The sequence below is a fragment of the Chenopodium quinoa genome, unplaced genomic scaffold (assembly GCF_001683475.1).
Source record: "Chenopodium quinoa cultivar QQ74 unplaced genomic scaffold, ASM168347v1, whole genome shotgun sequence".
Classification (NCBI taxonomy): Eukaryota; Viridiplantae; Streptophyta; class Magnoliopsida; order Caryophyllales; family Amaranthaceae; genus Chenopodium; species Chenopodium quinoa.
This window is the reverse complement of record NW_018745675.1, coordinates 2845567-2867499: the sequence shown is the minus strand read 5'-3', so window position 1 is coordinate 2867499 and position 21933 is coordinate 2845567. Positions and strand designations below refer to the sequence as shown.

The following is a 21933-nucleotide window of genomic DNA, read 5'->3' as shown; positions in this document are numbered from 1 at the left end:
TCATAGTGCTCAATAGGCAAGACGGCTTCTGCGCCGTATGTCATAAGAAACGGGGTATCACCGGTTGCCCCTTTTTCAGTTGTTCTGATGGCCTATAGGACATGAGGCAACTCATCTGCCCATAGACCGCCATCCCTTTCAATTTTAAATTCTTCTTAATGGCGTTTGAGATAAGCTTGTTGAAGGCTTCAACCTGGCCGTTTGCTTGGGGACGGCTGACTGATGCAAAGTAATGTGAGATCCCATGATCTCCCAACCAATTCTTGAGGGTAGAGATCTTAAACTAAGGGCCATTATCAAAGACCATGGACATAGGTACCTCAAACCGGGTGATAATATTCCTCCAAATGAAAGAGATGACATCTTTTGTCTTAATGTCTTTGACCGCCTCTGCTTCTACCCATTTGGTGAAGTAGTCAACATTAACTAGAATATATCGCCATCCGCTTGTAACAAGTGTATACGGACCAAGAATGTCATTGCCTCATTTGGCGAATGGTATTGGGCTGTGAATGGTCGTCAGGTTAGTGGCCGGACGGTGTATGAGTTTGCCGAATCTTTGACACTTGTCACATTTCGTCACCATTTCCATGGCTTTTGGCTCAAGACACTACTACAAATTCGGCCTAAAGTATCACTAATAAGAAACCCCTTTTAGTAAATAGGGGTTTTTTTAATAAAAGAAACCTATGATCTAAGAAAAGGGGTCTCTTTAAATGAGATATAAGAGACACCTCGTTAAAAAATGATGTTCCTTATTTAGTATTAAAATTTAATCAAACTTAAGGATCCTTTTATCCCCAAAACCGGTTTCTTATTTTTTATTTATTAAATTAAAAAAATGAAAAAATAGAATTGGTAAGTGCAAAACTGCTGTATTTCATTCACCTATACATTGAAATTCACGCTTTACCGTACCGCCACTACTACACTCAACCTCCCATCTTCCTCCATTACCTCCAATTACGATCAACCTCCCATCTTCCTCCATTCCTCCAATTCCGCATAATCCCTTGCCCATCACAAAAGCCATTGCTCATTTTCTTATCTTCCTACTAAAGCCACCATCGCCACTTTGCTCCGGTTTTTGTGTCGTCTAAACTACCGCCGACACCGCCATAGAAGCCACCGAAACCACCACCGCCACTGAAGCCACCGCTCATCATCTCTGCAGAATTTGCGTGTTGTTTCCTTCTTGGTAGTTCTTTTATGTTTGACTTTTTAATTTAATTAATTTGATGATAAAAATACCATAATTTTTGTTCTATTGTTAATTTTTTTTTTCGATTTCGTATGATTAGTTTTATATTACATTTGTACTAGCTTGAAAATCATACTTTTACAGTAATATTTATAATCGAACCATTGAAATTAAGGGTTAAATTTTATGACTTGTTATACTGTTTGGCGATGGGTTTAAGAGAACCAACTGTTGACAATTGGGTATGCATGCATGGCTAAATTAAAATTGAGATTAAGTTTGTCTCTTCTATGTATTTTGGTTTGGATCTTTTTTATGGCTTTGATTATACGATGTTTTGGCTTGGTTGTTGGAGTTGCTATGGCAGCATCTCTCAAACTCTTTGTGGTTATTAAGTTTTAATATATTCCCTTTTCTTTAAAAAAAAAAAGACTTCAATCATCTATCCTTAATATATTGCATTTTGCACTAGTTGTAAATCAGTACAAAAATTACAAAGAGGATGTCTCCTAGGAGTGCTAATATGAACACAGGGATTTTTGCATCAACACTACAGATAGTATAGCTATTAGCCTTTTAGCATAGCGATTGAACGAACAAGAGTATCGAGTTAAACAAATTAGCAAAACAGATTGAATTCGATTTGTTTAATAATAAGGTCAAAAACAGATAAGTATGAGTCATTAAGTCACTCCACTCTCACAACAATTGTGATACCATCCAATACAAGACTTTGTCAGAGTATTAAAAAAATTATTACTTTTATTAAACATGTGTGAATGTATACCCATCCAATACAAAACTAATTTCTCTTTTAAAGCCTCCCTCCATTAGTCTTGTTTAATTAATTGTTGCCGGCAAATTGATAAAATCAAGGGCTTATATATATTGGAAATTCCCTCCATATGTTTGTCTGATTGTATATCATGTGTGAATGTTTTTGTATTATATGCATTCATGGCTATATACTGATGTCACTTGCAGTATATAGGACAAGCTTAAATTATTAAATGGTAGACCATATTATGTATGTTAGAGAGTCATTTGTTTTTGTATTTTGGCCGGGTTGAGTGGTCGAGATTAAGGGAGTATTAAAAGGTCCCAACTTTCCACTGCTTTCGTAAACGTGCATGCTTTAGTCTCTAACTCTCTGTATACCATGTAATCAATTAATATTTTCATGTGTTGTGCTTATACTCACCTTTACTTATACTAAATTAATATTATTCACTTTTTAGCTTTTTTATTTTTTTTAATGGTATATGCAGCCCATTTTGTGTGGATTTGCATTGGACATATCAATTATTTCGACTTTTATATTGAGGTGCTACATATTTTGATAAGGTAAGTAACATTTCTCTAAATCCTTTTGGCTATCTTTTGTTAATTTAATATGATAGTTATATTGCTAGTTATAGTTATTTTATATGCATGGAAGAAAAGAATAAATAACCACATTTTGTTGCTATCAATTATTACATGGGTCAGATTATATGACATGCCTTTTGATTTCATGTCAATTTGTTTATTTTGAGAAATTTATTATTGTTAACCCAATTCTCTTATAAGTGGGGTCAATTTTGGTTTTGGCCATCAAGTTTCGGGTATGAGTTTCTACCAGAGTTATAAAAAGGAAATAATAAAAAAAAACTAAAATATGTTACTACTTCATTCCCATTTTTTTTGTTTATTAATCTTTTATTTTCTCACTCTTAACTGAACTGCTCACCTTTGTACACATCACTATAAAATGTTATTTAATTTGATCAACATTGTGTTAGTTACTTTAAATGTCATATTAAGTGTAGAAATGGACCGAAGTTGGATAACTACATCAAAGCCAGGTGACCCAAAATATGTTGATGGTGTAAAGGAATTTATTACTTCTGCGGTGAAAAATAGTAGAGGCAGAGACAAGTTACCATGTCCTTGTTTTATGTGCCACAATTTCTTGCACAAGAGAGTTGATGAAATACTTAATCATCTTAGTAAATGGGCCTTTGATAGAACATATACCCATTGGACTTTTCATGGAGAGTCTAGGGAAAGAATCTCTAAGGCCACTTCTATGGATGGTGTAAGGGAGGGTCATGCTAATTATGAAGGTGATCGTTTAAAGGACATGATACATGTAGTTGAGGACACAATCATTGAGGATCCTGCTGCTCTCCAGACCTTATTAACTGAAATGCCGTTGTACCCTGGTTGCACCAAGTATACCAGATTGTCAGGTTTACTTAAATTATACAATTTGAAGGCAGGTCATAGTTGGTCAGATATTGGTTTTAATGCGTTGCTTGAATTATTAAAAGACATGCTTCCAAAAAATAATGTTCTTCCAAAAGGTTGTTATGAGGCAAAAAAGTTATTGTGCACAATGAGCTTGCGTTATGAGAAAATTCATGCGTGCCCTAATGATTGCATATTGTATCATAATGAATGAGAATCATTAGAGAGTTGCCCTGTGTGTAAAGCCTCAAGATATAAAAAAAAAAGAAGTTGTGCCGGCTAAGGTATTATGGTATTTTTCGATAATACCCAGGTTTAGACGCATGTATTCAAACTCGGGAGATGTTGAGAAGTTAACTTGGCATGAACATGGCCGTAAAAAGGATGAGTTTCTTAGGCACCCAGCCGACTCCCCTCAATGTTCATTCATTGATGCAATGTTCCCTGAGTTTGGTAAAGAAGAACGTAATTTGCGCCTTGCATTGTCCACCGATGGTATGAACCCTTTCTGCTCCCTTTGTAGCACCTATAGTACTTGGCCTGTAATTCTAGTCACTTACAACTTATCCCCTTCTTTGTGCATGAAAAGAATGTACATGATGCTAACATTGTTAATTTCTAGGCCAAAACAACCTGGAAATGACATTGATGTGTATTTAGAACCACTCATTGATGATTTGATCATATTATGGGATAAAGGTGTAGAGGTGTACGATGCTCATCGCAAAGAAATGTTCAATTTGAAGGCAATGTTGTTTACCACCATCCAAGACTTTCCAGTTTATGGTAATCTGTCAGGGTACATAGTGAAAGGTGGGTCAACTTGTCCATTGTGTGAAGATGGTTTCAAGGGAGTTTGGTTATATGGATCTAGAAAAACAGCTTATGTAGATCATCGATGTTTTTTTCCTAGTGATCATAGTTATCGTAAGCAAAAGAAAGCCTTTAATGGGAAACAAATGTTTGATGATTGTCCAAAGGTCTTCACTAGTGAGGAGGTGTTTCAGAAGGTAAAGGATATTCAGATTCTCTTTGGGAAAAACAATAAAAAAAAAGCTTCCTAACAAGGGTACAAGAAGTGTTGTGGTTTTTAGCGTTTTACATACTGGAGATTCCTTTTTGTGAGACATTCTTTAGATGCAATGCATATAGAGAAAAATGTGTGTGATAGTCTTATTGGTACTTTGTTAAACATCTGGGAAAACGAAAGATGGCCCTAAAGAAAGAGCTGACTTAGAAATCAGGGGGATTAGAGCTGAACTTCATCTAGTTGAAAAGATAAAAGATGGCCCTAAATATTTGCCTCTCGCTGCTTTTACATTATCAAAGAAAGAAAAAGTTGAATTTTATCAGAGTTTGGCTGGAGTGAAAGTTCCAGAGGGTTATTCTTCAAACATTCACAACCTTGTTTCCATGGAAAACTTGAAACTTGTGGGTTTTAAGTCCCATGATTGCCATGTCTTGATGCAATATTTGTTACCAGTGGCTATTCGTTCAATTTTACCTAAAAATGTCCGACATGCCATCATTAGATTGTGTTCTTTCTTTAATGCAATCTACAACAAAGTTATTAATCCTGAAGAACTAGATGACTTAGAGGAAGAGATTGTCATTATTTTGTGCCAGTTAGAAATGTATTTCCCTCCATCATTTTTTGACATAATGATTCATTTGACACTACACCTGGTTAGAGAGGTAAGATATTGTGGGCCTGTGTATCTGAGAGCTCAGTGGGATTTTGAAAGGCAAATGAAAACCTATAAGGGTTATGTGATGAATGCTTATTACCCTAAAGGTTGTATAGCTGAGCGAGTCCAATACGAAATTGATATTGCACTTTATAGTGAATTTTTAGGAGATGTGAAAATTATTGGACTACCTATATCTCATCATGATAATAGGATAGATGGGAAGGGTATCATTGGTTATAAACAAGCTGACTTGTCTCGTGCCAAGTGGATTAAGGCCCATACATATGTTTTGCATAATGAGGATGAAGTAGCACCTTATGTTGAGCAACACAGAACTTTCTTGAAAAAAAAGTATAATCGGAAGGCAAGAAGTTCATAACAAATGAGCATAATGAGACATTTTTTACCTGGTTCAAGGAAAAAGTAATAAAAGAACTTCAATTGTCACCAGAATCTATTTCTGGTTGTTTGAAGTGTTTAGCATATGGGCCTAACTTCAGTGCCTTCTTTTATTCTGGGTATATAATTAATGGTTGCACATTTTACACCAAGGATCAAGACGCAATTAGTACTATGCAAAATAGTGGAGTTACTTTAGAAGCTGAAGCTATGAATTTTTCTAGTGTCAAAGATAAGAAACCTGTTTATTGTAAAATTCGTTACTATGGTGTCATCGAAGAAATTTGTGAGTTAGTTGCTTTACAATGGTTTCTCAATACCTTTATTTGGATGCAAATGGGTTGATAACTCTAGTGGCGTTTCCATTGACGACTTATTAGGATTCATCATGGTAAATCTTGACAAACAAGGGCATAAAGAAGATCCTTACATATTGGCTAATCAAGCTAAACAAGTATTTTATGTGACTGACCCAACTGATAAGAGAAAGTCAATAGTTATTTCACCTTCGCCTCGACATGCAGTAGATGAGTATGAAAATGATAATCTGGAGGAAGGATCCACCTTTAAGAAGGGGCCACTCGGGGATGATATTAATGGCGATTCTTCAATATATGTAAGACAAGACCATGATGAAGGTATGTGGGATGAAATAGATTCTAAAAAGGCAAAGTCCCGAAAACGTCATCGTAAATCAAATTCTAGAAAAAACTGAGGTGTGTGTTGAATATATATTTAGGATACTGATACGCATATTTCATTCATGGAACAACCTTTCTTTCTCTATTTTATTTTTATTATAGTTTAACTGTGGAAGTGTATACACACACACACACATATCTCTAAGTTTATTTCCCCAATTTTTGTACTTTGGCAGCTTAATGGCAAAAAAGAAAAAAGCATGCAAGTCAATCTACAAACAATGCAACCTCTGATCCAGAAAATGATGCTACTGAAAAAAATAATCGTGAGGAGAGAGAGGTGGCACTATACTTGCAATGCTGGGGAAAGCAATTCAAAGCGGTACCAAAATCCCTGTGGAATGGCATCCTACATATGGAGTTCCATTTGGTGATAAAAAAAACCGCACTACCCTTTCTTCTTATATTGGTGTAGTTGCTCGTGAACCTGTAAATATTAACTATAAAAATTGGGGTGATGTTCCAAAAGAAATAGTGGATGAAGAGTATGAAATCATCGCAGTAAGCGTTTACCTTTGCAAATTCATCATGCTTTAATATAACTCAACATGCATGAGGTTGTTTATATGTATTACTAGTATTATTACTTTTTACAGATTATATGTATTAATAAAAATAACATTTTTTTCAGAAAGGATTTGATGTACTAGAGAAGCGCAAAAAATATATCTTAGGGAGGGCTTCTATTCGATGGAGGGCCTTCAAGACAAGATTGAGAAAGTATTGGCTATACAAGGTACATGGAAATAAGAAAGTGGTAAGGAAAACATCGCCATGGAAATATCCAATGATACTGCAAACTAATTGGAACAAATTTATAAAGACATATATCGAAGATGATGCATTTCAGGTATTCTTATACTATACAAGTATTTATTAGATTGTTTGTATTTGATAATATTGTATACTAACTAGGTATGGTATCTAATGCAAAGGAATTAAGCAAAAAGAATCGAGGAAGGTCAGTGAAAAAGAATACAAGTTACCGAGGAGGCAGACTAGGATACCTTTACTATGAAGAAGAGATCGTAAGTAGTTGGAAAATCAGTTTAATTAAGTATAAATCTGAATTTTGAGCTGAATGTTAGATTTGTTGCTGCCAAACATTAGGTAAAAGAACTTCAGAACAAAGGGACTCATGTCACACAAGTTCCTCGACATTTAGTTTGGCTCAAAGTGAAAGGAATGGTGTCCTTCCAACAAGTGTATTATTCCGATAGAGGGTTCGAAATTATTAGAAAGCTAATTCTTCAGTGAGGTCAAGTGATCGGAATGCCTAGGTCGAGGCCGCTTCCAATCAGTAATATTAATGCATAATTAATATTACGGCTTAATCTTGACTGAACCCTTCTGATCAGTAATATTAATGCATAAGCCACGCATGCGAGCGTCGAGACCGAGCGTCGCAAGTCAAGTCGAATTTAGAATTCGACGAGACGTGGAATCAAGCAAGCGACAATTTTGAGCCAAGCCCTAGCCTCGCATTGGCCTAGCCATGTGAGTGCTAGGCTAGGCGAGGTCCCCATCCCATGTGTGCCTAGCATCGCCCAACACACGCACATCGCATGACCCAAGCATCGCAAGATGCGTGCCATGCGTGTGTGCGTGCTGTGGCTGTGCTAGCATGGCTGGGCGTGCTTGCTAGCATAGTAGCACCAGCCATCGCAACATGCTAGGCATGGCCAAGCATAGCCCGCAAGCATCGCAAGGCTAGCAGCACGCAAGTGCTTGCTGGGCCTCGCTATCGCAAGCAAGTAGCGCATAGCATTGTGCGTGCTTGCTAGCCATGCTGGGCCAGCCATCGCTGCATGTTGTGCTTGCGTGCCAGCGTTGAGGCACCAAGCAGCAACACGCTATGCGTGCTAGGCATCGCATAACAACAGCCCAACACACTCGCATAGCAGCTCTTAGGCATCAGCCCGCATGCATGGCTTGCTAGCTGCACGCATGCATGGGCATGCTGGCTGGACAACCCAACCTTAGTGCTAGGCGCCAGCTCGCAACCTTGGCAGCCAAGGCAGGCTGCCAGCCAGCCATGTGGCATGGACAACCGGTCAAGGAGGGGACCAAAGGAGATGGTGTTTGGCTTGGGGAGCTAGGTGAGTTGGTCCCCCCTTTGGTGGTCCTCACCGACTCTCTCTCTCCCTCCTTGTGCCACTTGTAGCTTGTTAATTGAATTGCATTTTTATTTTGTTTTTGATTAAAATAAAATAAAGGAAAATGCAAATCTCCCACATTGATGGGAGAGCGGAGATTAAGTCTCCATTCCCTATAAATACCAAGTTTTGGTTTTTGGGAAGAACACTTGAGTAAAACTAAAAAGACATCTCCTTAGTAAAGTGAGAAAACCTTAAGTTTGTAATACTCTAGTTTTTATTGGTCAAGTCCGGACTAACCTTCGGGATTAAGACCGTTCGAGTCGGGTCGAGGGTGCGAGCCGTAGGAGGCCGTCGCACTTGCGAGGCTCGAGCTTTGAAGTAAGAGCTCGTGAATCGAGTGAAGCACACGTCAAGGGTAAGAATGTCTTTTCTTTTTCTTTCTCTCATGTTGTTAATTATGTGATTAAGTATTTAGTTGCTTTAATTAGTGAACGGGTCTTGGGCGGGTTTCTCTTCCACGTAGTGTTAAACGCTACAAAACCCAAAACAAAGCCCATTCTAAAGAAAAAGATGGCCAAATGGTATTTGAGAATCCTGTTGATGATATAATTGCGCAAGCAATTGTAAGAATTAACTCTAATTTCAAGTCATTAAAATTGTTAGTTGCAAGTTTCTCGTTTTAAGTTCAAATTATGGGTCATGTTCTGCGTACAGGTCATAACAAAATTTTTTTGTTATTATTTTTTTACTTCTTTAATAATTTTTTTTATCAGAGTACGTTGGATGCCCAAGCTCAAAGAGGAGAAATAACCGCCAAGGGTCGGGATGACGTATTAGCCAAAGCAATAAATAAGTCTGATCATGGTGGTCGGGTAAGGGCTGTTGGATCGGGCGTTTCAAATAAGGCATATTTTGGGTACAACCAACCAACACCTCCAAATCGTATGCAGGCACAAGTCAATTATCTGATGAAAAGATGGGTACTATGAGAAATGATCAAAACTTGTTGTTGTCTTACATTATATCAAGCCCTAATTCCAACCCAGATCAATTTAGACAATTCATAACAAGTGGTGGTGCTTTAGGTGGCCAAGGGTCGGTGAGTACTCCATTTGGGAGTTATGTTGCCCTACTTAGTGGCCAAGGGTTTGGTGCTTCCCAATTTGGTTTCCCTATGCAAGGGTTTGGTGGTCCTCAATTTAGTGCTCTTAATGGACAACTTAGTGGCTCAAGTGGCCAAGTAGGTGGATTTGATGTCAATAATGTTGGTTTTAACGACCTTGGTGCTCATTTAAGTAAAAATGTTGGTTTTAACGGCCTTGGTGCTCATTTAAGTAAAAATGTTGGTGCTCATGTAGACCTTGAAATAAATGGTACTTCGGAACCTAACCAGGAGGAGATTTTGCCTTACCATGTTCATTGGCCCGTGCAGCACTTAATGTGAAGTGATCAGCAAATAGAGAAAAATTGTGCTTCTTCTCCTCAAATAAGTCATGAGCTAATTGATGATGATCCGATTAGTCATAATCAATTTAGAAGTGGTCTGACAAGGCATGATCCAGTGAGTGTTATTGAACATACTCTTCTTGATGAGGTACATTATTCTTTTTCAATTATTTAATACTCAATGACATTCTTAGCCTTATTATAAGTATTTCTCATGGTATATTAATTCAAATTGTACATGATAAGGGTTGGAGTGATTGTTCTTTGGAAATTCAAAGTTAGAAGGAGCTACATATTGTTGCCAAAGGAAAGGTGGAAAAAAGAAAATCAGAACAAGCAATTACTGTTCATAATGTTAAGATTGTGACTAGTCTTCTACGAGTCTTGGTTGATCAAGTAGTGATGCCAGCAGCTCTTATGCCATGTCCAACCTCAGAGTTCACGTACGTGTCCCAAGCTAACGGTAGTTTTGCTCCCTGGCCAAGTCACTTGATTTTTCCAATGATGAAGGTAAAATTTTATTCTTATAATATTACAAAATTATGTCCCAAAGTGGTTATTGAAGTCTCGGGTTGTATGTTAGTTTAATCATTTTTCTTTTTAATTTGTGCTTTTACTTTAAAGGATGATGAACAAACAGCAAAACCACTTGATCAACCCCTAACTACTCCATCCCCAGAAACACCATCATCACAAGCATCCACTACTCATAAGTATATCATCAGAGATGAGGATTGTGCTAAGTTAACTACTAGTTTGTTGCGAAAATTCAAAATTGAAGCTGGGAGAATGAAAGAAAATGATGAGTGCATATCAATAACAATCCCAACAAGTGTGTATGGACATGAGCATAAACTTAAAATTGATTATGCATACATTATGCTTTCAAAGAGAGATTAGAGCTTCACATTTGTCTATCTTTATGAAGTAAATGCCTAATGACTTACCTCTTTTCTCTATTGCTTTCTAACTATCAGTTTTATATTATTTGTATTATATATGTTAATTGATGTGGAAGGTACTTAGAGCGAAATGTGTAAACAAGATAGTGTTGCTGGAATGTATGGATTTTGCGATATTGGTTGTTTATCTCCGCTAACACCAATAACTAAAGAAGGACGGTCAGACTATTTAGCAAGTGTGTTTGGTCAAAATGAAGGGAAGAATCTTAATCAACTTTTCTTTGCTCCTTATAAAGAAAAGTAAGTGTGAATTATATATAAAACTATTTTTTGGGATATTCAATGATAATAATGTCAATGTTATTACTTCTCTTACTAATGTTACATATAGTCGGCATTGGATGGTTGCGATAATTAGTCCTTGGAATGCAGTGGTGTTTTGGCTAGTTCCAGGTGGAGCAGAAAATGAAATTAGTGAATTTTCTCCAAAGACCATCAATGAGTATGTAGTACATCACATATTCATTGTATCTACATATAATGTGCTTAAAATCAGTTTGCTTTCTTTGTGTTGATTGTTTAATTTATGAGGACGTATAATTCAATATCGATAATTACTAATCTAATTTTTTTGATTAATTTTTTTAGTGGGATAAAAAGTTTAGCCAAAAACATCGAAAAGACATTATCAAGATAAAAAAAGAATCTAGGAATTAGGTGGAAGAAACCACAGGTAAGTTTTAGTTAATTTATACAAAGCTTCTCAATAATTATTGATTAAGGGATTTTGCTCCCACCAATCGGAATGCGCCACGTGGACCAATCAGGTCCTGCCAAGTGTCCCCCAGTTGGAACAGTCAGGGCTTCCCACGTGGCACGCGCTTATTCGTCCACCTTGGACCTGTTATGTCAAGACATGTGGCATACTCCATGCCTAATGGAGAAACCGGCCACCCAGGCCCAACTTCCGAGGGAAGCCCAATCGGCCCTAGGTTTACCTAAACCTAGGATGGGCACGTTTCCCAAGGTTATAAATACCTCCCTTAATCCTCATTAAGGGGGATTACAAAAAAAGAGAACAGAAACATTACGGGAAAAACACATTAATTACACACAGTAATAACCGGCTGATCTCGCTAACAAAGCAGATTACCTACATTAAACACTCTCCCCTAGAGAGACCAAATCACTTTAATTTCCGCATTAATTACTCCTTAATCAGGTATTAACTTGACCGTTGGAGGCGGAGCTCCCAGGAGTCTCCGTTATTTTGCAGGTACAGGCGTCCGGTTCCAGTCTCGGAATTGTAACTCTCCCGCAGGACATCAGAAAACCCCGAAACATTTGGCGCCGCCTGTGGGGAGAGTACTTCTGAGATGGCATCCAAGTCTGTACCGACTCCTGAAGAGAGGCGTCCCCTAGACGACCCTCAAGTTCAGTCGGACCATGATACCGAAAGTGAATTTGAAGTTGAAGCTCATACAGCTTCAGACGGGACCCTAAGGGCCTGACGTACCCGCCATACCGAAAGGAGGGAACGGGAGCATCTTCAAACAGGAAGTGAGCCAGCAGGCGCACCGCCTGTTCGGCAACAGACTGATGGGTCTGCTCCCATCACAAGGAACGAACTCATGACCTTCATGAGGGACTTCAAGGGAGAGATTCAAGAGTTGATCAACAAGAAGCCGCCTGCTCCAGTCAAGGAGCAGTCGGCCAAGAAACCCTCCAATTCACTGAAGAGGAAGCCAGTTCAAGGGCGAGAGGCGACACCTCATCCTAAATCTAGGAAGCGGGAGCCACCTGCCCTTGATTTCACAAAATTCCGTTATCCTACAGGGAATAGGAAACCTGTTCGTCATATTCAGGCGGACGGGTCGAAGCAAACATTCACAGATGCTCGGCTACTGCTAGAGCAGAAGAGGAGTGACCGATTGTCAGAGTCGGCCTCTACTTCAAACTTTCAAGACAGTTTGCGAAATGCCTCGATGAGGCATACTCAGTCGTACCATGAGAGTCAGTCAGGCGGCACTACTAACCTAGAAGACCATCTGATGGCATTCACCAACCTGATGTACCTTCAAGGGTTGGATGATCCCACTTGGTGCAAGTGTTTCCCAGCGACTCTCAAAGGAATCGCGCAGCAATGGTTCGGCAACCTGCCGACTGGTTGTGTAAATAGCTTCAGGACGCTTGCTTACTTATTTGCCTCCAACTTCGCCATGAACATCCCTGCGAAGAAAACGACCCTTGATTTGGGAACAATTCAGCAGGGCGAGAAGGAGGGGCTTCGTTCTTACATCAGGGCGGTTTAACCTGATGAGAATACAGATTCAAGGGTTACCGGATGAGGTAGCTTATACTGTCTTTTTCAGAGGTCTCAAAGACGGGTCCACCTTCAAATTTGATTTGGTTCCAAAAAGGGTGGCGACTCTTCAAGAGGCCTTGATTGAAGCAGAAGCCTATATACAGGCGACTGATCTTTGTACGATAAAACAGTCAGACGGGAAAAGGTTCGACAAAAGAGAAGGACGACAGAAACAGTCGTCTAACAAAGATGAGAAAAGAAAAGAGGTCTGGGCGGCTGATTCCTCTAAACAGCCGGCCCAGAAAAAGAAAAAAGAATTCAAACCATACTCCCCAAAGTATGCGTTTAACAAGGATAACCAGTTTATCCTAAAAGAAATCAAGGGACGGATCTCAATTGAGAAGCCGGTCCCCATGAAGGGTTCTGCAAACAACCGGAACCAAGATAAATTCTGTGCTTATCATGATGATGTTGGTCATCACACCAATGACTGCATCAGTCTCATGCGGTACCTAGACCGCCTGGCTGAGCAAGGTAATCTTGACACTTATGTCAAGAAATCTACGGGGAACACTTCCTCGAAAAAGCAGACGGCCAAAAAGAATCAGCAGGCCGACAGCTCTGATACAGATGATGCAGTCGTCTACACCATTGCAGGCGGCTTCTCAGGAGGCGGCCCCACTATTAGGGGCAACAAAGACAATATCAGGCGGTTAGATGTAAATTCCGTTCACCAAGAACGGTCGTCCAAATATTCATTTCCTGAGATTGTCATCACTGAAGAAGATCTAGGAGGGGTAAGGGGGCCGCATGACGACCCTCTCGTTATTGAATGTAAAGTGGCCAACCAGAGAGTTGGCCGAATCCTCATAGATACCGGAAGCTCCTCAGATCTCATCAGTAGCAAATGTCTGTCGAAACTAAAATATCAGACTGATTGCATACATCCGGCCTCCCACCCTTTAGTAGGGTTTGGAGGAGGAGTCGTCCACCCACTGGGACGAGTAGATTTACCCATCCGCCTGGGCGAAAAAGGGGAAGGACGACACATGGTAGTCCGGTTCCTGGTAGTAGAGGAACTCTCGGCCTACAACATGATTCTGGGTCGACCTACCCTGAATAATTCCAAGGCTGTTATAATCCCATCTCTTATGTTGCTCAAGTTTGAGAGGGATAATGGAACAGTCGGCTCCCTAAGGGGAGATCAGAGGATGGTCCGAGAGTGCTATCTCTCGGATGTCAAGCCCACTGTTAAGGCTACTAGGTCAAGCGGTGAAAAAATAGACATTGACAAAGAGAGTGCGCCTGTTCAAGAAGCAGGCGGCAAAAAGAGAAAGGCATCCCAGCCAGGGGCCGCAAGAAAAGCAAGAAAATAGCAATCATTGGCAGAGGAGCGGCCGGATGAGTTCCGCCCTCAGCCGGCTGGTGAGCATGCGGACCTGATCTTAGACGACTCACGTCCTGACCGAACTGTCAAAGTTGGGACTACTGCTCTGAGAAACCTTGGTGACAACTTTCACAACCTATTGAAAGAATACAAGGACATCTTTGCATTCGAAGTCCATGAAATGCCAGGCATTAGTCCTGATCTGGCGGTATATAAACTGGCCGTGGATCCGAAAAAGAAGCCGGTACGGCAAAAGAAGCGGAACCATGGCGAAGAAAGAAGTCAGGCGGCAGTCGCCGAAGTTAAAAAATTACTTGATGCGGGGTTCATTCGGCAATGTTACTTCCTAGACTGGGTTGCAAATGTGGTGCTTGTTAAAAAGCCGAATGGCACCTGGCGAATGTGTGTAGACTACACAGACTTAAACAAGGCGTGCCCCAAAGACAGTTACCCTCTGCCTAAAATTGATAACCTGGTCGACTCAAGAGCCGGCCATGCCTTGATGAGTTTTATGGACGCCTATTCTGGTTTCCATCAAATTCCTTTATGGAAGAAAGATCAGGAGAAGACGGCCTTCGTCACTGATCAGGGGTTATACTGTTACACGGTCATGTCGTTTGGTCTTAAGAATGCCCCGGCTACCTTCAAGCGAATGATAAACACTGTGTTCTTTGATCAGATTGGGAGAAACGTCGAGGCATACATTGATGAAATGATTGTCAAGACTAAACTTCAGAAAGATCATCTGTCGGACCTCCGAGAAACTTTCGCCACACTCAGGCGGCACCATGTCATGCTCAATCCCAAGAAATGTGTATTTGGAGTTGAGTCTGGGAAATTTCTCGGATTCCTTATCAATCAGAGAGGAATAGAGGCGAACCCTGAGAAGGTGCAGGCGGTCATTGACATGCAGTCGCCTCGTACCATCCGAGAGGTTCAGAAGTTAACAGGTTGTCTGGCGGCCTTGGGAAGATTTCTAAGCCGATCAGGTGACAAATGCCTATACTTTTTGTCTAAGTATTCCATATCTAATATCCAATTGTTTACTAGACCGACTGTTTTACATGGCCGAACGTTGCAGAGAGGTACAGATAGTTAGTACGCCGCCTATGCCCCTGGACGACTGGTTGTCTGTTTCCAGGATAGACGATCAGTCGGTCATTTATCCAATCAATATTCGAACTATTTTGTCTGGATCCTTTTTAGGCAGGCGGACCTGTCATTTGTAAATTTAACCAAGTAGGAAAGTGGTCTGACCAAGTAAATAGAGTATTACCTAGTCGTTAAGGAACTGAGTAGTAGAGATAACAAGCGGGGGGTACCGGTTGTTTCCCTTTATTGCCAATGTTTGTTGGCTTTTAACTCATAATTTGTTAACCTAGCAAGAGTAGTGGTTGAGAGCCCCTGTTTGTTAAAAACAGGCGGACGACTCATACCTTTTAGGCTCCATACTAAGTTTGAGTGACTATTAAGTTAACATAGGAGTTACTTAGTCTTCGTCACAATCTAGATTGAGTAGAAGAGGTACCAGGCGGCTGATCCCCTTGATTTGCCAATGTTTGTTGGCTATTAACTCAATAGGTTACCCAGTAGGAATAGGGGTTTGAGTGCCCCTGTTAGCCAAAAAACAGGTGGTCTACTCAAACCTTTTAGGTTCCATACCAAATTTGAGGGAGTGACTATGAGTTAACGTTGGAGTTACTCAGTCGCCGTCACTTTTGCTTGAGAAGTAGAGGTACCAGGCGGCGTAGGCCGGCTAGACCCCTTGATTCGCCAATGTTTGTTGGCTATTAACTCAATAGGTACCCTCTGCATTTATCCCAAGTAATACAGACGGTCATCTGACTCAGATGTCAACTGCTACCACTGGTTTGGTTAGTGAGAGAGTTATCCTTGTCTCAAAAACGGCTACGTGGTTGCCCTTGGGGACAGTCGTATAGGTGCCGTGTAATTAGTTTATAGAACAATGTTCCACCAAAAAGGGAGCTGCTCTCTGCGACGAATTTCATCCGGAGGGATGCCGTCGGACGCCTGCTATGATGTTGGAACAGGTCGTATTAGTTTTGTAGATTTGATCAGTTGGCTTGGCGCCTGGTCTGATCATTCGGCCTGTGGCCTTGGTAAGTTCTTGGTGAACGTAGGTGCTAAGTAAAAGGAGGGTAGCCGCCTGTTAGGCACAGGGTCGGCCAGGCCCTAATCTTTTTAGCTAAGTATTAGGGGGGTGGCTACGTGTTTGGAACCAGTCGGCCATCTTCTTATGGAGAGTAGCCGACTATATGCCCAGACGAGATGCCCCTATTGTGAGTGAAAAACTCAATGGAGAGTAGCCGATTGTAAAGGTACAGACGGCATGCCCCTCGTAGTACAAAATTGAATAGTAAGTGCAAACTTTTATTAAGTAGCTCTTTACTTTACATCATTCAAAAGAAATATTTCTTAAGATTATCTACATTCCAAGTTCAAGGCAACGGTTGTCCGTCTGGTGTTTCCAAACGGTAGGTACCGTCCCTGACTTCCTCATAAATTCGGTAGGGTCCTTCCCAGTTGGGAGTTAGTTTGCCAGACTCATTAGCCCTACCAACTGCTTCCATTTTTCTAAGTACAAAGTCCCCTACTTTGAGTGGACGCCTGTGTACTTTTTTGTTGTATGATCTAGTCATTCTCAGGCGATAGATTTCATGGCGCAAGACAGCATTGCCCCTCTTTTCAGGAAGTGAGTCTAATGCCAGGCGCATGGCTTCCCAGTTTGCCTCTTCGTCATATAGCATTACTCGAAGAGTCGGCTCGTAGTGTTCTATTGGAAGAACAGCTTCCGCACCATAAGTTAGGAGGAATGGAGTTTCTCCAGTTGCCCCTTTTTCAGTCGTCCTAATGGCCCAGAGAACATGTGGTAGTTCATCCGCCCGTAGGCCGCCTGCTCGTTCAATCTTTTTCTTGAGACCGTCTAAGATGATTTTATTAAAGGCTTCTACCTGGCCGTTTGCTTGTGGACGGCCGACAGATGCAAAGTAGTTTGCAATTCCTTGATCACCCAACCAGCTTTTGAGAACAGGCGTCTCAAATTGGGGACCATTATCAAAAACCATAGACATGGGAACCCCGAACCGAGTGATGACATTTTTCCAAATGAATGAAATTACATCTTTCGTCTTGATTCCCTTTACAGCCTCCGCCTCTACCCATTTAGTGAAGTAGTCGACGGCAACAAGTATATACTTCCTTCCGCCTGTAGCAGGCGTATATGGACCCAGAATGTCCATGCCCCACTTAGCAAACGGTAGTGGGCTGTGAATGGTAGTGAGGTCAGTAGCCGGACGGTGAATTAGTTTGCCAAACCTTTGGCACTTGTCACATTTTTTCACCATCTCCATTGCATCTGCTTCCAAAGTAGGCCAAAAGTAGCCCTGCCGCCTTGCCCTTTGAGCAAGCATCCTACCACCTATATGAGAAGCACAGTAACCAGAGTGAAGATCGTCTAGTATCTCTCGTCCCTTTTCTGGAGTAACACACTTTAAGAAGGGTTGAAGGTACCCCTTTTTGTGAAGTTCTCCCTTTATCATTTCAAAACAGGTGGCTCGTTTTTTCAGTGCTGCCGCCTGTTGAGTATCATCCGGCAGTGTACCGTTTGTCAGATATGCCCTGATTGAATCCATCCAGGTTGAGCTTTTGTCTAGAATTCCAATAGGGTTTTCCTCGATGCTTCTCTTCTCCATTACTTCCCAAAAAACAGTTCGAGGAGTATCAGAGGAGGCAGATGATGCTAATTTTGACAGTGCATCCGCCTGGTTGTTTTCTGATCTCGGCACTTGGATCAGATGGAAATCCTCAAGGGAGCCGACTGCTTGTCGGACCGCCTGTAAATACTTGATCATGGCCGGATGGGTTGCTTCGTATTCGCCATTGTACTGACTCACTATCAATTGTGAATCGGAACAGGCGTCTATTTTTCTTGCCCCTGCCGCCTTGCACATGCGGATCCCGGCTAGTAAAGCTTCATATTCTGCCTCATTGTTTGAAGCCTGAAAACTGAAGCGTAGAGCATACTCGTACCTGTCGCCCTCTGGCGACTGACATGACGCCTGCTCCACAACCATTTGAAGTAGAGCTTCCGTCCACATATACCTTCCATACTTGGTCTGGAACTTGAGAGTCAGGAGGACGAGTCATCTCTACAATAAAATCAGCAAAGGCTTGCCCCTTCATTTCTGGAAGGCGTACTAACTATCCGTACCTCTCTGCAACGTTCGGCCATGTAAAACAGTCGGTCTAGTAAACAATTGGATATTAGATATGGAATACTTAGACAAATTTGAAGCAAAACAAAAATTCATTAAAAATAAGCCGGTCATTAAAGACCAGCAAAATATTCAAAGCCCCGGCCCCCTGGCCGGGTAAATACAAAGCAAACGCCACGCAGGCCGTGGAAAGAATACATAAAGCTTAAGAAGGGGGCAGTTCAGTATTAGCAGCTACCGCCTGGTCAGCACTCTTCTTGCTGGACTCGGCTTCAGCTGCATCCTTTTTTGATGCCTTACCCCCAAGCGGCACAAGCGCCACTACCGGCTCCTCCTCCTCCAACGCTTCCCCCAACGCCTCTTCTTCAGCAGCCGCCAGGATCTCTTGATTATATGTCTCCGAACACTGGCGGTACGTTCTTTCCCAAGAGGCAAAGTCGGCACTGGGGAAGAGGCGGCCCCAGGTCATGCGCTGGATTTGAGCGGAGTCTTCCATCATCTCCCGGACCAGCTCTTTCTTCTCTTGCTCGGCCTTTTCCGAGAGCTCTTGGGTAAGACTCTTCTCCTGGGTCACCAGGCGTTCCTTTACGCTGGCCAAGGATTTCTCCATGGCTTCGTAAGAGTACATTTTCAGGCGAAGAGGTTTCAGCTCGGCCTTGAGATTTGTGATGGTCGCCTCCAGCTCGTCATTCTTCTTCTGGGCCGCCTCTAACTGAGCCCGAACAGCGGCGGTAGCCTGCGCCTGATAATAAAGAATATCAATGGTCAGTACTTCATTTTGGGCAATTTGAAACATTGCCTTATCACAGTCAGAGGCGGCCATAGCTTTTGCAGCCTTTACCTCTTTGTTCTTCCGATCAAGCGGCTTGCGAAGGCCGTTAACTCGGAGCAGGGCCTAAGTACAAAAAAAACAGGCGTCAATTTCCAAACAAAAAGAAAACAGGCGTCCAGAAATTCAAATACTCAAAAATATGCTAAGTATACCTCAGCAAGGACCCCTGCAATCCCGTCAAGGTCAAGGGTGCCGACACCCCTGACCGCCTCCCTTTCAGCTGGAGGAGCTGGAGGAACTGCCCTGATCATAGACTTGGCCATCTCAACCAAGTTAGGCTCCTGGGGGCCGGCTGCATTAAGCATAAACAAACGGATTAGACTTAGTAACAAAGGGAGCAAGTCTAAAATTTACAAGGACAACTTCATACCTCTAGGCAGCCTAGTTGGAGTTTTAGAAGAAGTGGCCGGCTGTTTCTCAGCCGCCACCTGTTTCCTGGCAGAACAAGGAGAGCTCCCAACAGTCGTCTTCCGGGCCTTGGGGTCCGGCTGTTGGGAAGATGAAGCTCTTGGAGCACCCGTCTAAAAAAGAAGAAAAAAAAGTCAGTATATGCATAAACACTCCAAAAAGAGGGTGAAAGGTTCGGAGCTCACCAAGGGTGCCCCCTTCTTGGGGGAGTCGGTTGAAGCTTGTTGCATAATAGAGGCCCGCAACATGGCCGCCGCAGTCTTGGAGGCGGTGATTTTGCTCATGGCGTCAGCTGCAAAAACAAACAGCAAAGTTAATAAAAGATAAACAACAAATGTATTGAACAACAGAGTATTCGACAGGCCGACTACCTCTTGAGCACCGACTGCTGAGGCCGCAGGCGGCCAAAAAGTACTCGTCATAGAGCCACTTGAAGCTCGGGACGCAGTGCAGGGGTACTTGCTCTCGTACCCCTGAAGTAGAGTCGACCCTCGACTCTACTTTAAAGAGTCCTTTATCAAGGATCTCTTTCTTAGCCTTGGGGGGAACATGCGGCATGCTACGGCTGCCTGCAAGAAGGGACGGATTCCTGTTCCACCTATTGAAGCGCTTGTTCAGCTCAATGTCTGAACTCTCAATAATGAGGAAGGTGCTCCGCCAGTCCTTCCACTTGTTTGCTTTACCTCTTGTCATGAGGTAGCCCCTGTGGCTTGTCAATTGATACCAGCCGGTACCGCCTGTCTTAGGGGTCCGGCTGAGATAGTTCGTATGGGCGAAAGCCTCGAAGCTCGGCTCCACCCCGTGCAGTTCGCACCCGGCCACAGAGCCGAGTACGTTGACCCAGGAGTTTGGGGCTAACTGCCATAACCCCAACTCATATCCATCCAAAATCCGCTGAACAGCCGGATGTAATGGGAAACGAAGCCCTGCCTTGATGGCCGCCTCGTAGCAGCCAAAGCAGGCGCTTTCATAACTGGAACCAGCCGGCCAGACAACTGTGTCTTTAGGATCCGGCATAAACACTGGAAAATCGGCGCCCATGGTGTGGTTTGCAATAAAGCTCTCCACTTTCTCTTGCATAGCTGTGATTCGGCCCCGAGGTACCGTGCAGTAGTAGGGGGTATTTAGTTCTTGGTAAGAGGCGGATGGTTCCGCCTAATTGTCCCCCTTCTCAACTGCGTGAGAAAGTCTCGCCTCTTGCAGGCGGCTGTTTTTCTCTTCTGTACCCAAAGAAGCATGGGCAGAAGAGCTTGACTCGGAATCGTCCTCCGACGAGTCCGAAGAGGACGACTCCTCCCCTCTCCCGGAGGGGCCCGCCTCCTCTCTTTGAAAAGGATCAGATTTGTTAACTGTTAAATGGGAAGGGGTCACTATGACCCCCCCACAGAATTGCCGGCATCCAGGCCGCCTTGTTTCACTTCCACATCTGGCGCCTGGTCAGATGTTTCACTAAGCGGCACCCTGTGGGAGGAGCCGTCTGAATTTGAGATCCTAGCTGTCTTTTTCGTTCTGGCCATCCTGCTCTGCATAGACACAGATACAGTCGGACTTTGTATAAAGGGCAAAGATGGGTCCGGAAAAGGGCAGGCGGCACTCCTAGTCCTAGATTCAGCCGTCCCCGGTGACCGGCTGATCACTAACCTAGGTCGTGTCGTGTGCTTCCGTGGTGCCATTTCAGAAAATAAAAAGAAAATTAAGAGTAAGAGAACTGAGTTACCTGAACGAGTGACGGTTGATGAAGTTCTGGAAATCCTGTGCAGTCGGCTTGTCAGAACAGGCGGTAGGCAGAAAAGGTCCAAAATGTCAGAGCCAGTTCAGGGGTCCGAATGTTCTCAAAGAGTTCTCAAAGTGTGAAAATGACTCAAGACAACTCTCCCTTATATAGGCGAAGTGAGAAGGCGAAGGGTCACTTTCAGAATTCAAAATTTGGGCGGGAAAATCTCTCGTCCTTTCGCCGACTGACACCTGTAGTAGGCCGTCGCCTGTTACAGTGCGACACCTATCACAGGTAACACGTGACCAATCACGTGCCACCTGTGAGGGGCAAATGATGAAGGGATTTTGCTCCCACCAATCGGAATGCGCCACGTGGACCAAT

At 42.5% G+C, this 21933-nt stretch overlaps 1 protein-coding gene across 4 annotated transcripts; it reads left to right on the top strand.

Moving 5' to 3' along the window:
• Nucleotides 1-833: 833 nt before the first annotated feature.
• Nucleotides 834-11510, top strand: LOC110717260. Of its 4 annotated transcripts, none has more exons than XR_002510718.1 (4): nucleotides 834-1198; nucleotides 2470-2545; nucleotides 6853-7071; nucleotides 9094-11510. XR_002510718.1 is itself a non-coding variant. In XM_021895918.1 (3 exons), the coding sequence occupies exons 1-3, from the start codon at nucleotides 6519-6521 to the stop codon at nucleotides 9307-9309; spliced, it is 639 nt and encodes a 212-aa protein (XP_021751610.1). In that variant the 5' UTR covers nucleotides 5761-6518; the 3' UTR covers nucleotides 9310-11510. The 4 variants fall into 4 exon arrangements, 2 of the variants coding, with proteins under 2 accessions (XP_021751610.1, XP_021751611.1); XR_002510717.1 differs by lacking the exons at nucleotides 834-1198; nucleotides 2470-2545 and adding an exon at nucleotides 5761-6722 and having other exon boundaries at nucleotides 9094-10276; nucleotides 10391-11510; XM_021895918.1 differs by lacking the exons at nucleotides 834-1198; nucleotides 2470-2545 and adding an exon at nucleotides 5761-6722.
• The last annotated feature ends 10423 nt before the right edge of the window (nucleotides 11511-21933 follow it).

What these genes read in the sequence shown, in the direction of transcription:
- LOC110717260 (XM_021895918.1), top strand. Translation starts at nt 6,519, where the DNA reads ATGCTGGGGAAAGCAATTCAAAGCGGTACCAAAATCCCTGTGGAATGG. An exon ending in AAGAGTATGAAATCATCGCA is followed by an intron (nt 6,723 to 6,852) that starts GTAAGCGTTTAC and finishes CATTTTTTTCAG; the next exon opens with AAAGGATTTGATGTACTAGA. An exon ending in TCGAAGATGATGCATTTCAG is followed by an intron (nt 7,072 to 9,093) that starts GTATTCTTATAC and finishes TTTTTTTATCAG; the next exon opens with AGTACGTTGGATGCCCAAGC.